The 16436-nt window shown below is 48.6% G+C and overlaps 1 protein-coding gene across 1 annotated transcript in view; it reads left to right on the top strand.

Annotated features, from left to right (window-relative positions):
• Positions 1-16124, top strand: part of LOC130584459 (glutamine--fructose-6-phosphate aminotransferase [isomerizing] 1-like) — a gene marked incomplete at its 3' end in the record, with an annotated part of 23157 nt that extends 7033 nt beyond the window's left edge. Inside the window, exons 2-13 of the mRNA XM_057384452.1 lie at positions 2957-3064; positions 3464-3571; positions 4925-5050; positions 5774-5832; positions 6957-7091; positions 7924-7985; positions 8714-8793; positions 12334-12439; positions 13633-13796; positions 14359-14454; positions 14746-14843; positions 15970-16124. Of these exons, the coding sequence (XP_057240435.1) occupies positions 2957-3064; positions 3464-3571; positions 4925-5050; positions 5774-5832; positions 6957-7091; positions 7924-7985; positions 8714-8793; positions 12334-12439; positions 13633-13796; positions 14359-14454; positions 14746-14843; positions 15970-16124 (1297 nt within the window). The remainder of the gene's footprint in view (positions 1-2956; positions 3065-3463; positions 3572-4924; positions 5051-5773; positions 5833-6956; positions 7092-7923; positions 7986-8713; positions 8794-12333; positions 12440-13632; positions 13797-14358; positions 14455-14745; positions 14844-15969) is intronic.
• Positions 16125-16436: the final 312 nt, after the last annotated feature.

The following is a 16436-nucleotide window of genomic DNA, read 5'->3' as shown; positions in this document are numbered from 1 at the left end:
GGCCAGGCCGGGTGGGAGGTGGCAGAGCACACACCGAGGTTGCTGTTTGAGCACACACCGAGGTTGCTGTTCTCTTCTTCCCCTTCCCCTTCCCTGCAGCTGTTCTCTCCCCTTTTGGTGTGAGTCCCCAGGTGTCCTCCTGCTCCTTGCCCACTGTTTCCCTGTCAGCCTGTCCCAGCCGTGCCCCATTGCTTGTCCCATGCCCTGCAGGGAAGAAGGGCCCCCTGTGTGCCCCATCAATGGGGCCCTTGTGCTTCTCACTCTGGTGCGCTCACTGGATGGACATCCCGGCGCCAGGCTGGCCGCACTGGGGAGGTCAGTGCTCAGATCCCAGATCCACCTCAGCACTGTTCATGTGTGTCCCRTGGAGTGGCCTTCAGTGCTGTGTCCAGGGATCCCTGCCCAGGTGGCTGTGCCATAGCACAGGGGCTGAAATGGCACCGAGGGGTGCAGGGCTTGTAGGTGCTTCTGGAGAGTGCTGTGATGGACCTGGCACCATCAGAACAAGCTGTGGGGCTCTGAGAGTTGTGCAGGGCTTGTAGGCGCTTCTGGAGAGTGCTGTGATGGATCTAGCACCATCAGAACAAGCTGTGGGCTCTGAGAGTTGTGCAGGGCTTGTAGGCGCTTCTGGAGAGTGCTGTGATGGACCTGGCACCATCAGAACAAGCTGTGGGGCTCTGAGAGTTGTGTGGGAATGGGATCCAAGGTACATAAAACACAGAGAGGCTCCAACTCAAAGGATTTTGCTAATTTGGAAAAATGCAGCAGTAACTACGGTGCGAGTCTGTAGTCACTCACCTGGCCTTACTTGTAGAGCAGCTGTGCTCTGGATGGTGTCCTGGGAGGTGTTTGCATGCAGGGACTGGCTGCTGCAGCCCAGCTGCTGGGAAGGGGTTAAGATGTGCTGTCTGTCTGTGCTCTGTGCTGCACTTGTTGTTTTATGTGTAACTGCACATGTGTAACTTACTGCAGTGCTGTGCAGAGAGAGGGGCTGTTCCAGCTCCTGCTAACAAAGCAGGCTGCTCTCTGCTCCTTCCTGCTGTAAGGCCTGCAAGTCATTTAAGGATTTTAGGCATCCAGGATATAGCTGAAATGTGCCATCCTTCAGCTGCTTGGAGTCAGCTCACTTGAAACTGGGAGGCTGCTGTTTGCCTCAAGTTGRCTGTTTTTAGAAACAGAGTGAACAAAGTATCTCATATTTGGAAAACTTTTTTTTTTTTCTTTTTTTTTTTCTTTTTTTGCCAGGAGGGTGGGGATGAGGATTTGGAGGTGGAGAGTATGGGGCAAAGCATCCTTCAGAGGTTTGGAACACAGCAGAGGTGGTTCACTGCTCTCAGGGTTTTGTCTGCTGAGCTTTGAACTGTGAGTTGGGAGGTTCGTCCAGGAGGAGCTCACCCTGTCCATGGAATTACTGGATCCAACATTTGGGTTGAAGAGATGCCTTCAGGCAGCACCAGCTCTGTGTGCCCTGGTGGTTTGGGATGTCAGGAGCAGTGGAAATGGAACTGTGAATATTTATAAACTTGGTCGTGATGATCTTGCAGGTAGTTTGGGGAAATGAAGGCAGAAGCTAAGGAAACAAAGTGAAAAGCTCATTTTTCACTTTTTTCCTTCATCTGACTAGGATTAAGAAAGAGGAACGCTGGAATGTGCATCTGATTTTTTCCAGCAGTATGGAAGAAAATCAGCGAGTCGTGATGTGCTCTGTTGGCAGCAGAACTGCAGGGAGATGTAACTTCTGATGGGAATGGGAAGCTTAGGACAGACTTACCCTGAGACCTGTCTGTGGAAAAGGCAGGAGGAATGGGAGAGGGTTGGAACAGCCTTGTCCCTGTTCTGGCTAAAATATCCTTGTAAATGGTGCAGCACTTTGCTGAGTGATGTTCTGTGTGTCCATCTACATTGAGTGTCCCATACTTCTACATATAAAATAAGGCATTGAAAGGCTTTGAATTATTTAATGTAATTCCACAACACAGACAGCTTAAGAATGCAGTTTTTCAAATGTTCTATGGGTAAGCGTAAGGATTTATGCTCCAAAAGCCACCTTGGGAGTGAAACTCTTATGAATAAAAGTTTGGGAGTTGCATGGCAGCACCATCAGGAAAATATCAAAGATTTGGGGTGCCTTTAAAAGGACTTTATGTCTCTGTGTATGTGACTGAATTCCATTCTCCTCAAGAGGTTTTGATAAAGTTTCTCAAATTACAGACCTGGAATTCCCAGTCACTTACACAGATGGATGTTTGTGTGAAACTGGTCTTGCTTTTATTCCACACAGGTATTTTCTCCTTTCAAATGTCACAGGGTGAAGCTGTAGCTTTTGAGTGGGGATATTTGTAGCATCCAGTMAATGTCTTCTCATCCTACTGCTTTRTGGTGGCACCAAGGGAAATTRTTCTGAGCCAAAGCTGGTATTAGAGATCAAGGAATTTGAGTAAAAATGGAAGCAACAATTCCTCTTCCTTTGCAACCTACAGGAAAAAGAGCTTCATTAGTTTGTGAGTGTTAGTTTGCATGAATGAAATGATTTCTTTTCTTAGTCTTTGGAAGGAACTTGGAAAAAGCTATTGTAGGAAAAATTCCTTTCTCTGATGGTTCTTCAGCTCCATTGGGGGGGAAGCTGGACTTGTTCACCTGCAGGAATGAGTTTCCTGTGCCTTGTGTTGTCTCCTGACAACTCATCCTGTTGTGTAGGTGCAGCTTATAGGGAAATTCCTCCCATCACGTGCAGGTCTGTCCTGCTCAGTTGCTTTCAGTGGCAGTTGGGGGTAGTTTTGATCTCCTAAATGCTGGTGACATCCCCGTTGGGTCTGGGCAGACACAGCAGGGCTGAAGTGCAGGGGGAGGGAAAGGAGGAAAGGGCACAGAGGCTCTTGGAGGTGGAACTTGGTGCTGGTCCAGAGCTTCCCCAGCTGTGACTTCATTGTGAGATGATTCTCCTTTCCCCACACAGGTATCTTTGCTTACCTGAACTACCATGTTCCCAGGACGAGGAGGGAGATCCTGGAGACCCTCATCAAAGGGCTCCAGCGCCTGGAGTACCGGGGCTATGACTCTGCAGGTACCTCTCTCTGTGCAGCAGCACTGCTTTGGGGAATTTGGGCTTGTAAATTATGGCTTTTGGGGTGTGATTGCAAATGGCTTCTCCCACCTTCTGCTTTTGAAGAAAGCTGAAACACAAACTGGATGTGCCTGTGGTCAGAGGTTTGGATTAACTTCAATATACTGGTTTCTATAAACATTCTTGATGGCTTTGTTTTCCTAAGGCTTTAAAAATATGACAAGATGACAAAGTGAAAACTTAGTTCTAATCGAAGGGGTTTCTTGCCTTTATGTGGAGGGTCAGCTCTTCGAGAAAGGGCTCTAGAAGAATCAAAAGGGGCAGTATTTGTTTACATAAAATACTTATAGTAACTTCTGCTCTTGACCCTCTTTCTCCATGTTCCATGGTGGGGTTTAGGTGTGGGACTGGATGGTGGAAATGACAAAGACTGGGAAGCCAATGCCTGCAAAATCCACCTTATCAAGCAGAAGGGGAAAGTGAAGGCTCTGGATGAAGAGGTTCACAGTAAGTATCTCCCTTTCCTCCTTTCCCTGCCCTCTTCCCTGGAGATGTCCTCTCATCTGGTTTGTGTTTTGAGTATCACCTGTTTTAATCAGGAACACTGTATTTCCAAGTAACTTGTGTGTGAAGAGCCAGAGGTGTAAACCCTTGGGGGTGAGCTATAAAGAGCCTGGTGATCCTGTGGGTGTTGGTGTGAAGTTACAGAGAAATCCTGATTTTTCAAGACAAAGGAGTTGCATCCTACTAAAGTAGAATAGACCTGAAATGCATCTTGGAAAACAGACAAGAAAAGCTCCAAAAYAACCAACCAAAAAACTCCTTGAACTGGAGATAGAGGAGACATAATTATCAAGAGATAACTATCAAGACCTAGAGCATGGGCAGGAGAAATGCTGCAAGAACCTCACCGACTGGGTTTTAAATGTTCCCATGTAACACTTGTCCCAGCTGGAGCCGTCCATTCCCTCTGCAGGGGCTTCAGGAAGGCACTGGTTTGTGTCACTGTCACATTGATCAGGCTGCAGAGACTCAGGGCTTCTGCATCTCTCTCTGCCTCTTTATATTCCCTTGGTTTAAACCTTAGATTCACTAAATATGAGCTCAATGCAAAGGTGCACAGAGTTGTTGGGAGTGGAATGCAGGCAGTGTGAGGGCGGGGAGGTGTTTTTCAGAGCAGTAAGGATCTCATCCTCAAAAAGCTGCTGTGTTGGTGTAATTCGATCTTTTTAACCCATTCTGGTGTTCACCTCAGGTGCAGAGTGCTGTGTGTCCTAGAGGGAGGTGGGTCAGTCTGATCTTAGTGTAAACCAACAGGCAAAAAGTCCAGATGAGGTGGGGTGTGTGGTACAGAACCAGGAGATGGACAGAGGATTCCTGGAAAGAGGTTTGCCTGCTCAAGAAAATGCGAGGATATACAGCTTTGAAGAGATTGTGGAAACACTTGTGGAACAAAAGGAGTGTTTTTTCCAAAGAAATATTCATGCTCTAGGCTTTCTAGAGACAGGGTTAGGGATGAATGAATAACCACGGTGGTGTGCAGGGCTAGTTCAGTCACAGATGACAGGATGGGGCACCCCTGGACAACTCAGGGTTGGCTTCTTCCCTGAAGGGTTGCTTTTTGCACAGGTCTGTTTTCTGTGTTTATCTGCCTTACCTTGAAAACCCCGTGAGGTTTTGGTTGGACTTTGATGATCTTAAAGGTCTTTTCCAAGCTTAGCAGCTCTGTGATTCTGATCCTATTGGCTTTGCTGGCTGTCTGCATTGCTGTTCTGTAGTCCCTGGGGTCTGGTGAGACTCACAGCTTAACCTGGCCTGTGGACAGCCCCTCAGGACTAAAACCTTCTGCTTGTGCTGCAGAGCAACAGGACATGGACCTGGACATCGAGTTTGATGTTCACCTGGGGATTGCCCACACACGCTGGGCCACGCATGGGGAGCCCAACCCCATCAACAGCCACCCGCAGCGCTCCGACAAGAACAATGGTCAGTGCCTTCCCCAGCATCCTCAGCATCCTCAGCAGGTCCTGGAGCCTCTGGAAAAGCTTCCTGCCCCCTCCATGTCCCAGGAGGGGTGGCTGGCTGCAGGCAGGGGGTTTGTTCAGGCTGTGGTGCTGAGCCTGGTTATGATCAAGCTGCAGGGTTTGGGATCTAGGTCTGGCCATGGGGTGTGTTCCCAGCAGTGAGGGATCCCAGGAAGGGTTGGGGTGGGTGCCCAGGGCTTGGCTGGGTGCGTGGGCACAGAGTGAGGAGGAGAAGACACAAGGAAATGGGATGGTGAGAATTTTTTTGGCTGTTCTTTGGAATGGAATTTCGTAAACTTTTTTCCCTAATCCCGCTGTAGGGAAGGGGGTTGGTGTGCTTGGGGCTGTCACGGCGTGGGACTGTCACAGCGTGGGTTGTGTTGGGTGTGGCTGCCCAGGGAACAGCAGCTCTCAACTGGCAGCAGCAGTGTGGGGTTCATTGCTCCAGGAGGATGGATGCTGCCAAGTGCTCGAGTGGCTCCAGAAGCTTTGCAGGGTCTGGGTAGCCCTGGTCACACCCAGGTCAYTGTTATCCTCCCCCACTCCCAGCCRTGCCCATGGGGCAGAACAGGGAATTGCACCAGGAGGTGAAACGTGCTTTGGCTCGTCCCACAGTCACATGTGGGCTCTGCTGGCCGGGCTGGGGCTGGCATGGGGCTGAGCAGGGCCTTTCCTCTGTCCCCAGAGTTCATCGTCATCCACAACGGCATCATCACCAACTACAAGGACCTGCGCAAGTTCCTGGTGAGTGACCCCTGGGGGGTGTGACCCTCCCTTTCCCACTCCCCTTGGCTCTCACACACTTCCCAGCTCACTGCCCCTCTTGTATTCTCACTCTCACTCTCCCATTTACCCTCCCCACTCCTCCTGTTCCTTCACTCACATTTCCTCACTCCCCATTCATCTCTCACAGTCATTCCCCCACTCACATTCGCTCTCACCTCCATCCATCTTCCCCCACTCACAGTTTTGCACTCCCACCCTGTCTCCCTGCCATATTTGCACTCACACTCCTTCCCTTACACTCTCACAGACTCTCCTACTCTGTGAGTTCCTTCTCACACTGACATCCCACCCACCTCACTCCCACTCCCCCACTCATATCTGACATTCACACTCGCTGCCCTGCTCACCCGCCCCGACTGTCACTCCCTCCTCATCCCCCACTCACACTCCCCCATTCATTCTCCCACTGACGTTTTCCCCACTTGCACTTTCCCACTAAAACTCCCTCTCTGTCTCCTTCCCACCCTGACTCCCCCTTCACATTCTCACACTCACTCTATTCACACTTCCCCATTATTCCACTCACTCCCTCTCCATTCCCACTCCTCTCTTACCCATTCACGCTCCCCCCTCATATTCTCACACTCACTCCTTTACTCTGACACTTCCACTCCCCTCATGCTCCTGCTCGCTGTCCTCTCCTCATATTCTTGCAATTTGAAAGGCAGGAAGGAAGGATGAAAGGAAAGTGTGAGGAGATGACAGAAAGAAGGAGAGAGAAAAGGCAGGAAAGTAAAAAGAAGAGGAAAAGCAGAGCGAAGGATGAGAAATAAAAGAGGAAAAAAGCTGCAGTATAGAAGGATAAAAAGAAAGGGGAGAAGGAGATGCAGAAAGAAAAGGAAAAGCAGGAAAAAGGAAAGACAAGGAAAAGGGAAGGAAAAGAAAAGATGAGGGAGGAAGGCCAGAGCAAAGAAAAAGAAAGGCATGAGGAAAAGGGAAGAAAAAGTTGAAGGGAAGGTGAAGGAAAGGAAATAGTAAAAACCAGAAAAAGAAAGGAAGAAAAAGTCAGGAGGAAGGGAAGGAAGGCAAACAAGGTGGAAGGGAAGGCAGAGGGCTGGTCACCCACACGTGTGTCCCTGCAGGAGAGCAAGGGCTATGACTTCGAGTCGGAGACAGACACAGAGAGCATCGCCAAGCTGGTCAAGTACATGTACGACAACCGCGACAGCGACGACATCAGCTTCACCACGCTGGTGGAGAGAGTCATCCAGCAGCTGGTAATGCTGGGGGCAGGAGGGGACAGTGGGGGGATGGACATACAGGGACAGTCCCCCCAGAAATAACCCCTGCACTCCAGTGCTGCCAGGGCACTCCAGTGCTGCCAGGGCTCTCCAGTGCTGCCAGGGCACCGCAGTGCCAGCCCGTGCACCGCTGCAGGATGCTCTGGAGCACGTGCTAAGGTGTGTTTTTAGCTCTGCTACCTCTGACAGTTCATCTCAGGTGTACATTCGGTTTTCTTGAACAGTTGTTAGTGTTCTTCTGGGAAATGTCCAAACTTTTGGGCACAGCAGCAGCTGGAGGCTGCCAGTCCCTGGCTGGGGTGCTGAGAGCAGGGAGGGAGCCTGCCCGGGAGGGAGGCAGAGCCTTGCAGTCCTTCCCAAAGCTGTGTCCGGGAGAGCTGCTGACCTCTGGTGGGAGCTCACTGTGGAGCCTCAGCTCCCACGTGTCAGTCCCTGCCCTCTGACGTGCAGGATCCATCACAGTTCCCCAGCTGATCTTCCCTTTCAGCTGATCTTTGCCTTTGTAGGTCCATTTACTGCATCCTGAGCTAAAGCAGGAGCCACTTGGATGACCAAGGGAGTCTGAGTGTCTCTCTGGGTGTCCAGTGCACTCATTCAGTGGTTGAGGATGCACTGCCAAGCTCAGGGGAGGGACATCCTTCTGAGATGGGGATGCTGGAGCTACAGGTGGTTCTGAAAACATTTGTGAAACCACCTCTTTGGAGGCTCTTCCTTACCCACAGACCAGAGCAGTTTCTGTGCTGGGAAAACTGAAATGTTGCCCAGGCCTCAGTGAAGGGATAACCAGTTAGTGTTTCTTCTGTTCCAGGAAGGTGCTTTTGCCCTCGTGTTCAAGAGTGTTCATTATCCCGGGCAAGCAGTTGGTACCAGGTAAATGTTGTCATGGAAAAGAATGTTCTTGCACCCTGGCTGTCATGTTTTTTTGTACCCTCAAGTTAGAAGATAGACTAGAGATCATTCTCATCACACTTTACATGCTGGGGAGAGGGTTGTGGTTGTTGTTGTTTTCAGTTTCCTTTCTTGTTTTCCATCTATCAGAAGAAATTGCCAAAAATACTTTGAAAGTTTCTTATTGACCAGCTGTGTCACAACTGGTTTGGTTTTGGTATCCTCTGGTTTTGATTTGAAAGGAGATGATTTTACCTTTTCCTTTGTGTTTACCCTTGTGGCAGCACTTGGACAAGTCCTCCATTTGGCTTGGAATTTGGGCCAGCCTTGTGTTCAGGTTTTCTGTCCCACATTTAAACACCAGCATCAGCTGGGGTGGTTTCACCAGGGGTTGAATTTCAGTGCCCATACCTGTCAGGTAGGTATGTACAGTGAGGAGCAGTCCCTGTTTCAGGTGTGCAGTGCCTCTTGCAGGGTTTTGTCTAGCCTTGATGCAGGTTCCTCACATCCTTGTGTTGTTCATCCTGCTGTTCTTTCCCTCTGTGTTGTGGACCTGTTTGCAGCAGCAGCAGCAGTAGGGGCTGCTCTGCGAAGCTCTGGCTGTGCCTTGGTGGGGAGCAGAAGGCCCTGGGTGGGCTGTGGGGGTGTCCCTGAGGTGCTGAGCTGTCCTTGTGTCCCTGAGGTGCTGAGCTGTCCTTGTGTCCCTGCAGGCGAGGCAGCCCCCTGCTCATCGGTGTGCGCAGCGAGCACAAGCTCTCCACAGACCACATCCCCATCCTGTACCGCACAGGTGAGTGGAGACACAGACACATGGCTGCTCTGACAGAYTGCAGCTCTACAGTGTAAATAAAAYCATATTACAGASACCTTTCAAAGCAAGTTTTTAACCACATGTTCTACCCACGATATATCTCAAGTGTTTGGCCTCTAGTGTTTTAATTTAAGCTTTAATTTACAGTGATTGCATGGAAAATACAAGTTAATGTAGTGGAATGAAGTATAGTCATGGAGTGGTTTGGGTTGGAAGGGTCCTTAAAGCCCATCTTGTTCCAGCCCCACTCCCATGGGCAGGGACACCTTCCACTTTCCCAGCTGAATCCCAAGCCCTGTCCAGCCTGGCCTTACACACTTCCAGGGATATTGGAATATTTCTGCATAATAAACTGAACAGTGTAGTTAAACTCAGGTCTGTGTTCTGCGTGTGGCATTTTGGCATTTGTGAGCCTGGTGATTTTCAGGAGCAAAGATGGCTGAGCTTTGCAGGCTGGAGACTTGGCACTGTCACAGACCTTGCCCCTGACAATGTCTGTTTGTTGTCTGTCCATCCTGCTCTCACAAGTGTTTTACCACTGTAGACACCCTTGAAAATGAAAAATGATGAAGAATTTCTCTGTAATTTACTGTTGTCACAGGGGTCTGAACCTGTTCAGTCCATGGGCCCTGGACTTGGTTCTGTGCATTGCAGGGATCCAGAGGAAGTGCTGTCCTGTGTCTTCCTATTTTCTATCAGTGTAGTTATTGATGCCCTGCTGCAAGACCAGTCCCAGAAGTTTTGCCTTTTGATTATGTTGGATAATAAGCAGTAATGTTGATGTATGTATGTAACACTATATTTTTTTACTGATTATCTGAAGTTTGGTTTATTTTATTTCCAATTGCACTTTCAGCTGTACAATCTATGGATCATTCTTTTGATGGAATATCCATAAAAATGGAGGAAGGTGCCTACCAGAGAAAAGCTAATACTTGAATTTTCAGACAAATCCTCCATTTCCTTAGGAGAAGAATCATAAATGAGACCAAGATGCATTGTCTCTAATATGTGGTTATTGCTTTCCGTGTTGTGTAGTGAAACAAGTGGGATAATCAGAATTCCTTCTTGATCAGAAACACCATGAGCAACACACAGGAAAACCCACTCATTCCATTGCAAATATTGGGGTATAATGCTCAGCATATGTGCAAAACTCATGACAATGCAGGTTGTGCTGAGTGTTTCTGCAGGTCTAACTACAGAAGGAAACAGTAAATTACCTTAAAAATAAACCCCACTATGGCAGGAGGCTGCTAATAATCCTAATGCAAGCATTCTCCAAAATTCCTCCTGGGGTTTGGAGTGTCAGAGCTGTGTCCTCCCCCTGAGCAGGGTGTGAGTGAGCTGCAGCCTCTGTTCACAGCACTAAGGTTGTCCTGAGGCTGGGACTTCCTTCCCTTGTGCATTCTTCAGGGGAACAATCTGTAAATCCCTTGAAGTACTTTAAAGGGGAGCCCATCACGTGTGATGGGATGAACCCAGGTCACATGTGAAGCAGGAGAACCCTTTTCTGTGAGGGGAAAGATCTGATTCTTGGTGACTGTGAAAAAATGGGATTCCACCCTCATCAGAGCCTCAGTGACCCTGGGCACTGGCAGCTCCCTGGGTAAAACATCTGAGATGTCTCTTGCTGGAGGAGAGGCAAACCTGGGTTTGTTGAAAGGTGAACTCTGTTCTCTGCCAGCAGCTGGTTTGCCTGACTCAAAACATCAGGGGAGATTTGGTTTCTCTTCACCAAATGTACCTCTCTCTGTATAAAATGTTGGAAGTAAAATTCTGAAGCCAGGTGAGTTCCCAGGGGCTCTGAGGACCCAAGTCTCTCAGAGAGGCACTGAGGCTTTTCTGAGAAATTGCCCCCCTGCCCGTTTTTACCATACCTGGGTTAATTCTCCACTCTTTGGTTCAGAAGGGAAGAGATTAAAACATTTCTTTTGTGTTGCTTCTAAATTGTAGTAAATGAAGGGATTGGTGCTGTAGAACAACAATCCAGATTATCTATAAATAAATGGGCAAATCCATAGATAAAATAAAGAACATAATTGTCTGATAATACTTGCTGTAACTTCCCAAGCCAGCCTTGGTAGTTACACACATAGTGCATGTGTGTGTGCACAATGAACATATTCCAGTGCTCAGTCTTTAATACAGGAAAGCAATGCAACATAATAAAGTCAATGCAGGGAAATGTTCTATTTTGAGAAACTAAATTTGCATGTTTTGATTAGGTCTGGCTGCTTCTGTTGGGGAGGGGCCACTAACAGCTCTGCTCTGTCCTTTCTCAATACCAAATCAGTCTGTCCTGTCTCAACTCCAAAACAAAAGTGTTGTTTTCCTCATTGAATAACTGGAAGGCTCTAAATCATTGGCTGAGTGGACCTTTTTTACTGAGTATCAACATGAAAGCAGTATTTTTCCTTTACATTTTAATTTGCAGAAATGTACATGAGAACACCACAAGCTCTACTTGCATCACTGAATTCAGTCAGTGTCTAGTAGGTGAAACAACATCAGGATTATGGAATAAATATAGAATTGAGTAACTTCAGTGTTGTTGTTCTTCAGCAATAGTCACATTTTGGTAGATAAGCTGATTAATCCACCCCCACCCTCCCCATACCCTGCACAATGACTGGCAAATAATTTTGCTTGAGGCTGGTGCTGAGCAGTAGGTGTTTGGTGCCTCATCTGCATCCCTGATGAGCTTCACCACACACTGAGAAGCAGTTTGAGGAGTATGATTAGCCAGTATTGGGAATTGTCAGAGTAGTCCAGAAAGGATTCCTGATGACACAGTGAACTTTCAGGACAGGTTTTTCCAAAACTGACTTTCAGTCCTGTGTCCTGCAGCACCCTGGATACCTCCCTGGCAACAGCAGAGGTGTGATTTTTGGGTCAGGAAGAAGTGGTTGTTTTTGATAGCACAGGAGCAAGGCTGAGTTCTTAATCCTGGATTTGCTGAGCTGTGTTTGACCAATGATCTCAGGCAGACAGAAATAGGTTTGGGTTCCACCTGTGCTGCTTGGGGAGCAGTGTGGTCACACAGGTGGTAGCTCGGACAGAATTTCCCCAGTGCTGAGAGTAATAAAGAAAGAGAAATTCTGCTCCATTTCATTCATTTCTCAGGAGAGTCTCGCCAGAGAGGAACATGGGAGAAACTTAAAATGGTACATAGAGAGGTTTAATGGGGAAATGTGGGTAAATGTGGCTGCTCATAAAGCAGTGTGAATTCCCTACTAGTGGAGCCACACCAAACTTTAATTTGTTTTTTTTTCCTCATATTCTGTACTTAAAAGTGCACTGGCAATACACTTCCAGACTTATTGGAAAGCACATAAAACCTTTGCAATCAAACTGAGAATGGGCACAACAGTGCGAGTGCTGCTGTGCATTTACTGTGCCCACCTGCAGGCATGAAAATAGTGCTTCATGTTGGTACTGTGCCTTGGGGCCTCTGCTGGCTGTGACCTGTGCTCAGGAGTCTGATCCTGGGTAGCCCCTGACCCTCCTGTCTCCTAGGGAAAGACAAGAAGGGAAGCTGCAACCTGTCCCGAGTTGACAGCACCACCTGCCTCTTCCCTGTGGAGGAGAAAGCTGTGGAATATTACTTTGCTTCTGATGCCAGGTAGGGTTTTCCAGCATCTTTAGTGTATGTAGAAATATCCTGTTTAAAGCTCTCTTGATGGGGGAGGCTGTGGTTTCTCTGTGAATAAATTATGTATATGTGGCCATTACTGTGCAAATACTGACTAAAGCAGAGTTGCTGTTTAAGGAATGAACTCTGGCCTTGGAATATGAAGGTATTATCCTTCTTCAGGCACATCAGTTGGTAAAATTTCCCAGTGGTAGGAAACCTGAAAGAGTACTGACCTAAATTAGCAGCACAGGTACTAATTATGAGGAGACTGATACTGATTCCCCAGGGGTCTCTGCACACATGCAATTCCTTCATCACCAAAGGTGGCATATTGTAATCCCAGAGGAGCAAAGATAGACTGACTTGGCAGCAGCCTTAGCACAGTTTTTGGGATTCCCTGGTTCAACAGAAATGGGTGCTTGCTCCAGGAATGTAAAAATACTGCTGTGCTTGACTTCTGCAGCTCTTCCATCAGAGAGCTGTGGAGAGCCTTAGGACACCCTGATGTGTTCTGGTTTTGGAGCTTTCCTGTGGCTTGCCCAAGGTCAGGACAAAAGCTGCTGAAACAGGGAGCTGCTGTTTGTCAGCTCAGCTCAGCTCAGCTGAGAGCACTGACTGAAACCTGGCCCCAGGTTTTGAACCCCACTGGTGATGCCATCACTGACCCTCCCCCAGGGAGCTGTGGGCAGGGCAAGTGTGTGATAGCATCCAGTTCTTGTAGTGCTGCTGAGCAGATCTCAAGTGCCTTAGAGCAGGGGATAGAGCTGTCCCTGGGTTTTCAGATGGTCAAAGTGAGCTGCAAGGAGGGACAGTGGCTTATCCCTGGAAAAACCAAGGAAGGAACCTGTTCCTCTGTTTGAGCAGCCTGTGTGCCAGGGCAAATCCCTGCCTTCACTCTCTAGCTCCAGACAGGTCCCATTGCTGCAAGTGCTGCTTAGTCTGAGCAATTCAGAGTTTCTCCTTAAAGCAGGCACTGAAATTAATAATGAGCCAGGTGGAAAAAAATCCAGCTCCATTGGCAGGGCAGAAATGTACTTTACATGACTGGTCCAATTTTAAAAGAAATTCCATTGAAACAAGCACCTTTCTTGACTCAAGAGCTGCATTTTGGGTGGTGGGAAGGGCCCAAGTAGCAGTGAGGTGCCCAGAGCTGTGTGTGATGGTGCTGTGTGACCCCACAGTGCTGTCATCGAGCACACCAACCGTGTGATCTTCCTGGAGGATGACGACGTGGCCGCCGTGGTGGACGGCCGTCTGTCCATCCACCGCATCAAGCGCACGGCCGGAGACCACCCGGGACGGGCTGTCCAGACCCTGCAGATGGAGCTGCAGCAGATCATGAAGGGTGAGAGCTGCTGGGTGGAACCTGCCCAGGGGCACTGCTCCCTCCTGCAGTCACAGCTGCATCAGGTGGGAAGGACTGGAGGTCACCTGGTGCCATCCCTGAGCCCAGTGATAACTCAGTTGAGTCTGGACATCTCCAAGGACACAAATCCCACAGCATGGTCCAGTGCTTCATCACCCTCATGGTGTGAAAAAAGTCCTTGCATGTTCTTACTTTCTCTCTAGCTGCTGACACCATAATGAGGGGAATTGTGGGGCTGAGGGTTTTGCTGCCTCCTTGGAGCCATCTGGTTTTTCCAAGATTGATCCCTTCCAGACTTGCCAGTCTGGATCTGCCCTTCACTGGCACCTTTTAGAAACTTGAATCAAGCTCTCATGATGAGCTGATGCTTTGGTAGAAAAGAAGTATCAGTTCAATAATGTCTGGCTGGTAGCTGGCCTGTTAGTGACTCCGGTCCAAGCTTTTCCTTACATACAGAGGAAAAATGGCAATTACCAGGGGATAATTTAAAATTCAAGTTTGCAGGAGGAGGTAAAGTGTTTGTTTTTTTCTTTCTTCATAGGTAACTTCAGCTCATTTATGCAGAAGGAAATATTTGAACAGCCAGAATCTGTCGTTAATACTATGAGAGGAAGGGTCAACTTTGATGACTACACTGGTAATTGAGCTTTAGCCTCCCTCATTCCTGACAACTCAGTGTCCAGCAGTTATTCACAGTAGTTAGTGGGGAAGAAGGGGGTGATGACATGGGAGATGAAAACCTGGCTGGTGTGAGATGAAGTGTGTGTCACAGAGTGCCTCCAGGATTCTGTTTGCTGTGTGAGATCACATCTTGTGATGGTTTTTGCAAAGTGGATGATGCTGATTGTAAAATGCTCTTAGCACCAGTGACCTTGAGGATTTCTGCAGTGTGGCCACCCTAACTTTCCTCTCTGCTTCCTGCTCACAGTGAACCTGGGTGGGCTGAAGGATCACATCAAGGAGATCCAGAGGTGTCGGCGTTTGATCCTCATCGCCTGTGGCACGAGTTACCACGCAGGAATGGCTGTGAGTGCTGGGCTCTGGGCTGGGCTCAGCAGCAATGTCACAATCACAGGCTGGGGTGGCTTGGAGGCACCTTAAATCCCATCCAGTCCCAATCACAGGCTGGGGTGGCTTGGAGGCACCTTAAATCCCATCCAGTCCCACCCCTGCCATGGGCAGGGACACCTTCCACTGTCTCAGGCTGCTCCAAGCCCTGTCCAGCCTGGCCTTGGACACTTCAAGGATCCAGGGGCAGCCACAGCTTCTCTGAGCACCCTGTGCCAGGGCCTTGCCACCCTCACAGCACCCTCACCCTTCTAATAATCTAATTTAAGTCTACCCTTTTTCAGTTTAAAGCCATTCGCCTTTGTCCTGAGACTCCACCCCTTGTCCTCCATCCCTCTCCAGCTCTCTTGCAGCCCCTTTAGGCCTGGAAGGGGCTCTGAGCTCTCCCTGGGGAGTGTATGGCATGTGCCAAGCAGATTAAGGATTGATTTCAGGTTAAGGATTGATTCTTAACCTTAATCAGGTTAGGAGTAAGCAAGTGCACACAGGTGAATAAAGGACTTTCAGTTCACAGCAGCAGCAGGAGGAAATAAAAGCTGAAGAACCTGAATTTAGGGAAATGGTTCCTGTGACTTCCATGGCTGTGGAAGGCTTTGAAAAACAAAGCCTGCTCTGTTGTAAAAGGTAGCTAGCAGCAGAGGGACAATGCCAGAGCAGAAATGCAAATACTGCAGCAAGGCAGAGGCTGCTGGCAGCCAGGTAGGATTCCTGGCCTGGATATAAGTGGTGGTTTCTGAGTTCTTCAGGCTGCAGTGTGATAGACACACAGGACACCCTGCATTACATAATTTATATGGAGGGTCATGTAATAAGTGAGACTGACTTCAGAGAAATCTCCATGTGAGTGAGAATTTGGCCTCACAGGCTGCTGGTGGTGCTAAAGCAAGGTTGTTTCTCACAGGGGTACTTGGTGACTGGAGTATGTGCATGCTGAGTAATTAAAGTATAATCCAGCACTAATTTTCACATGGGGTTTTAATAGCAATATTTTCCAGCGTGTGACTGCTAAAAAGCTTTTTCTGTGCAAACACTTGGTTTTATAAACATGATGTAATACCTGACTTCCTGCACCTCCTTGTTCCAGACACGTCAGGTGCTGGAAGAACTGACAGAATTACCTGTCATGGTGGAACTTGCCAGTGACTTCCTGGACAGAAACACCCCTGTGTTCAGGGATGATGTCTGCTTCTTCCTCAGCCAGTCAGGTATGGGCTCCCTTCCCCACCCTCCCTCCCTCCTTCCCCACCCTCCCTCCTTCCTTCCCAGAGCCTGGAAGGAGGGAGGGAGAAGGCAGCAGGGCCAAGTTAGATATTAGGAAAATGTTTTTTTGTGGAAAGAGTGATAAAGCACTGGAATGGTCTGCYCGGGGAGATGATGGAGTCACCATCTCTGGATGTGTTTAAAACRGATTGGATGTGGGGATTGGTGCCATGGTTTAGTTGAGGTGTTGGGTCRTGGGYTGGACTGGAAGATCTTGAAGGTCTCTTCCAAATCTGGTGATTCTGGGATTCTGAGTTCTGGTGCCTGAGGATGTCACTCAAATCCCAGGGC

The sequence above is a fragment of the Malurus melanocephalus genome, unplaced genomic scaffold (genome assembly GCF_030028575.1).
Source record: "Malurus melanocephalus ecotype Western Australia unplaced genomic scaffold, MMel_1.1 scaffold_709, whole genome shotgun sequence".
Classification (NCBI taxonomy): domain Eukaryota; kingdom Metazoa; phylum Chordata; class Aves; order Passeriformes; family Maluridae; genus Malurus; species Malurus melanocephalus.
Note: the sequence above shows the minus strand (reverse complement) of the source record. Positions and strands in the feature narration are given on the sequence as shown.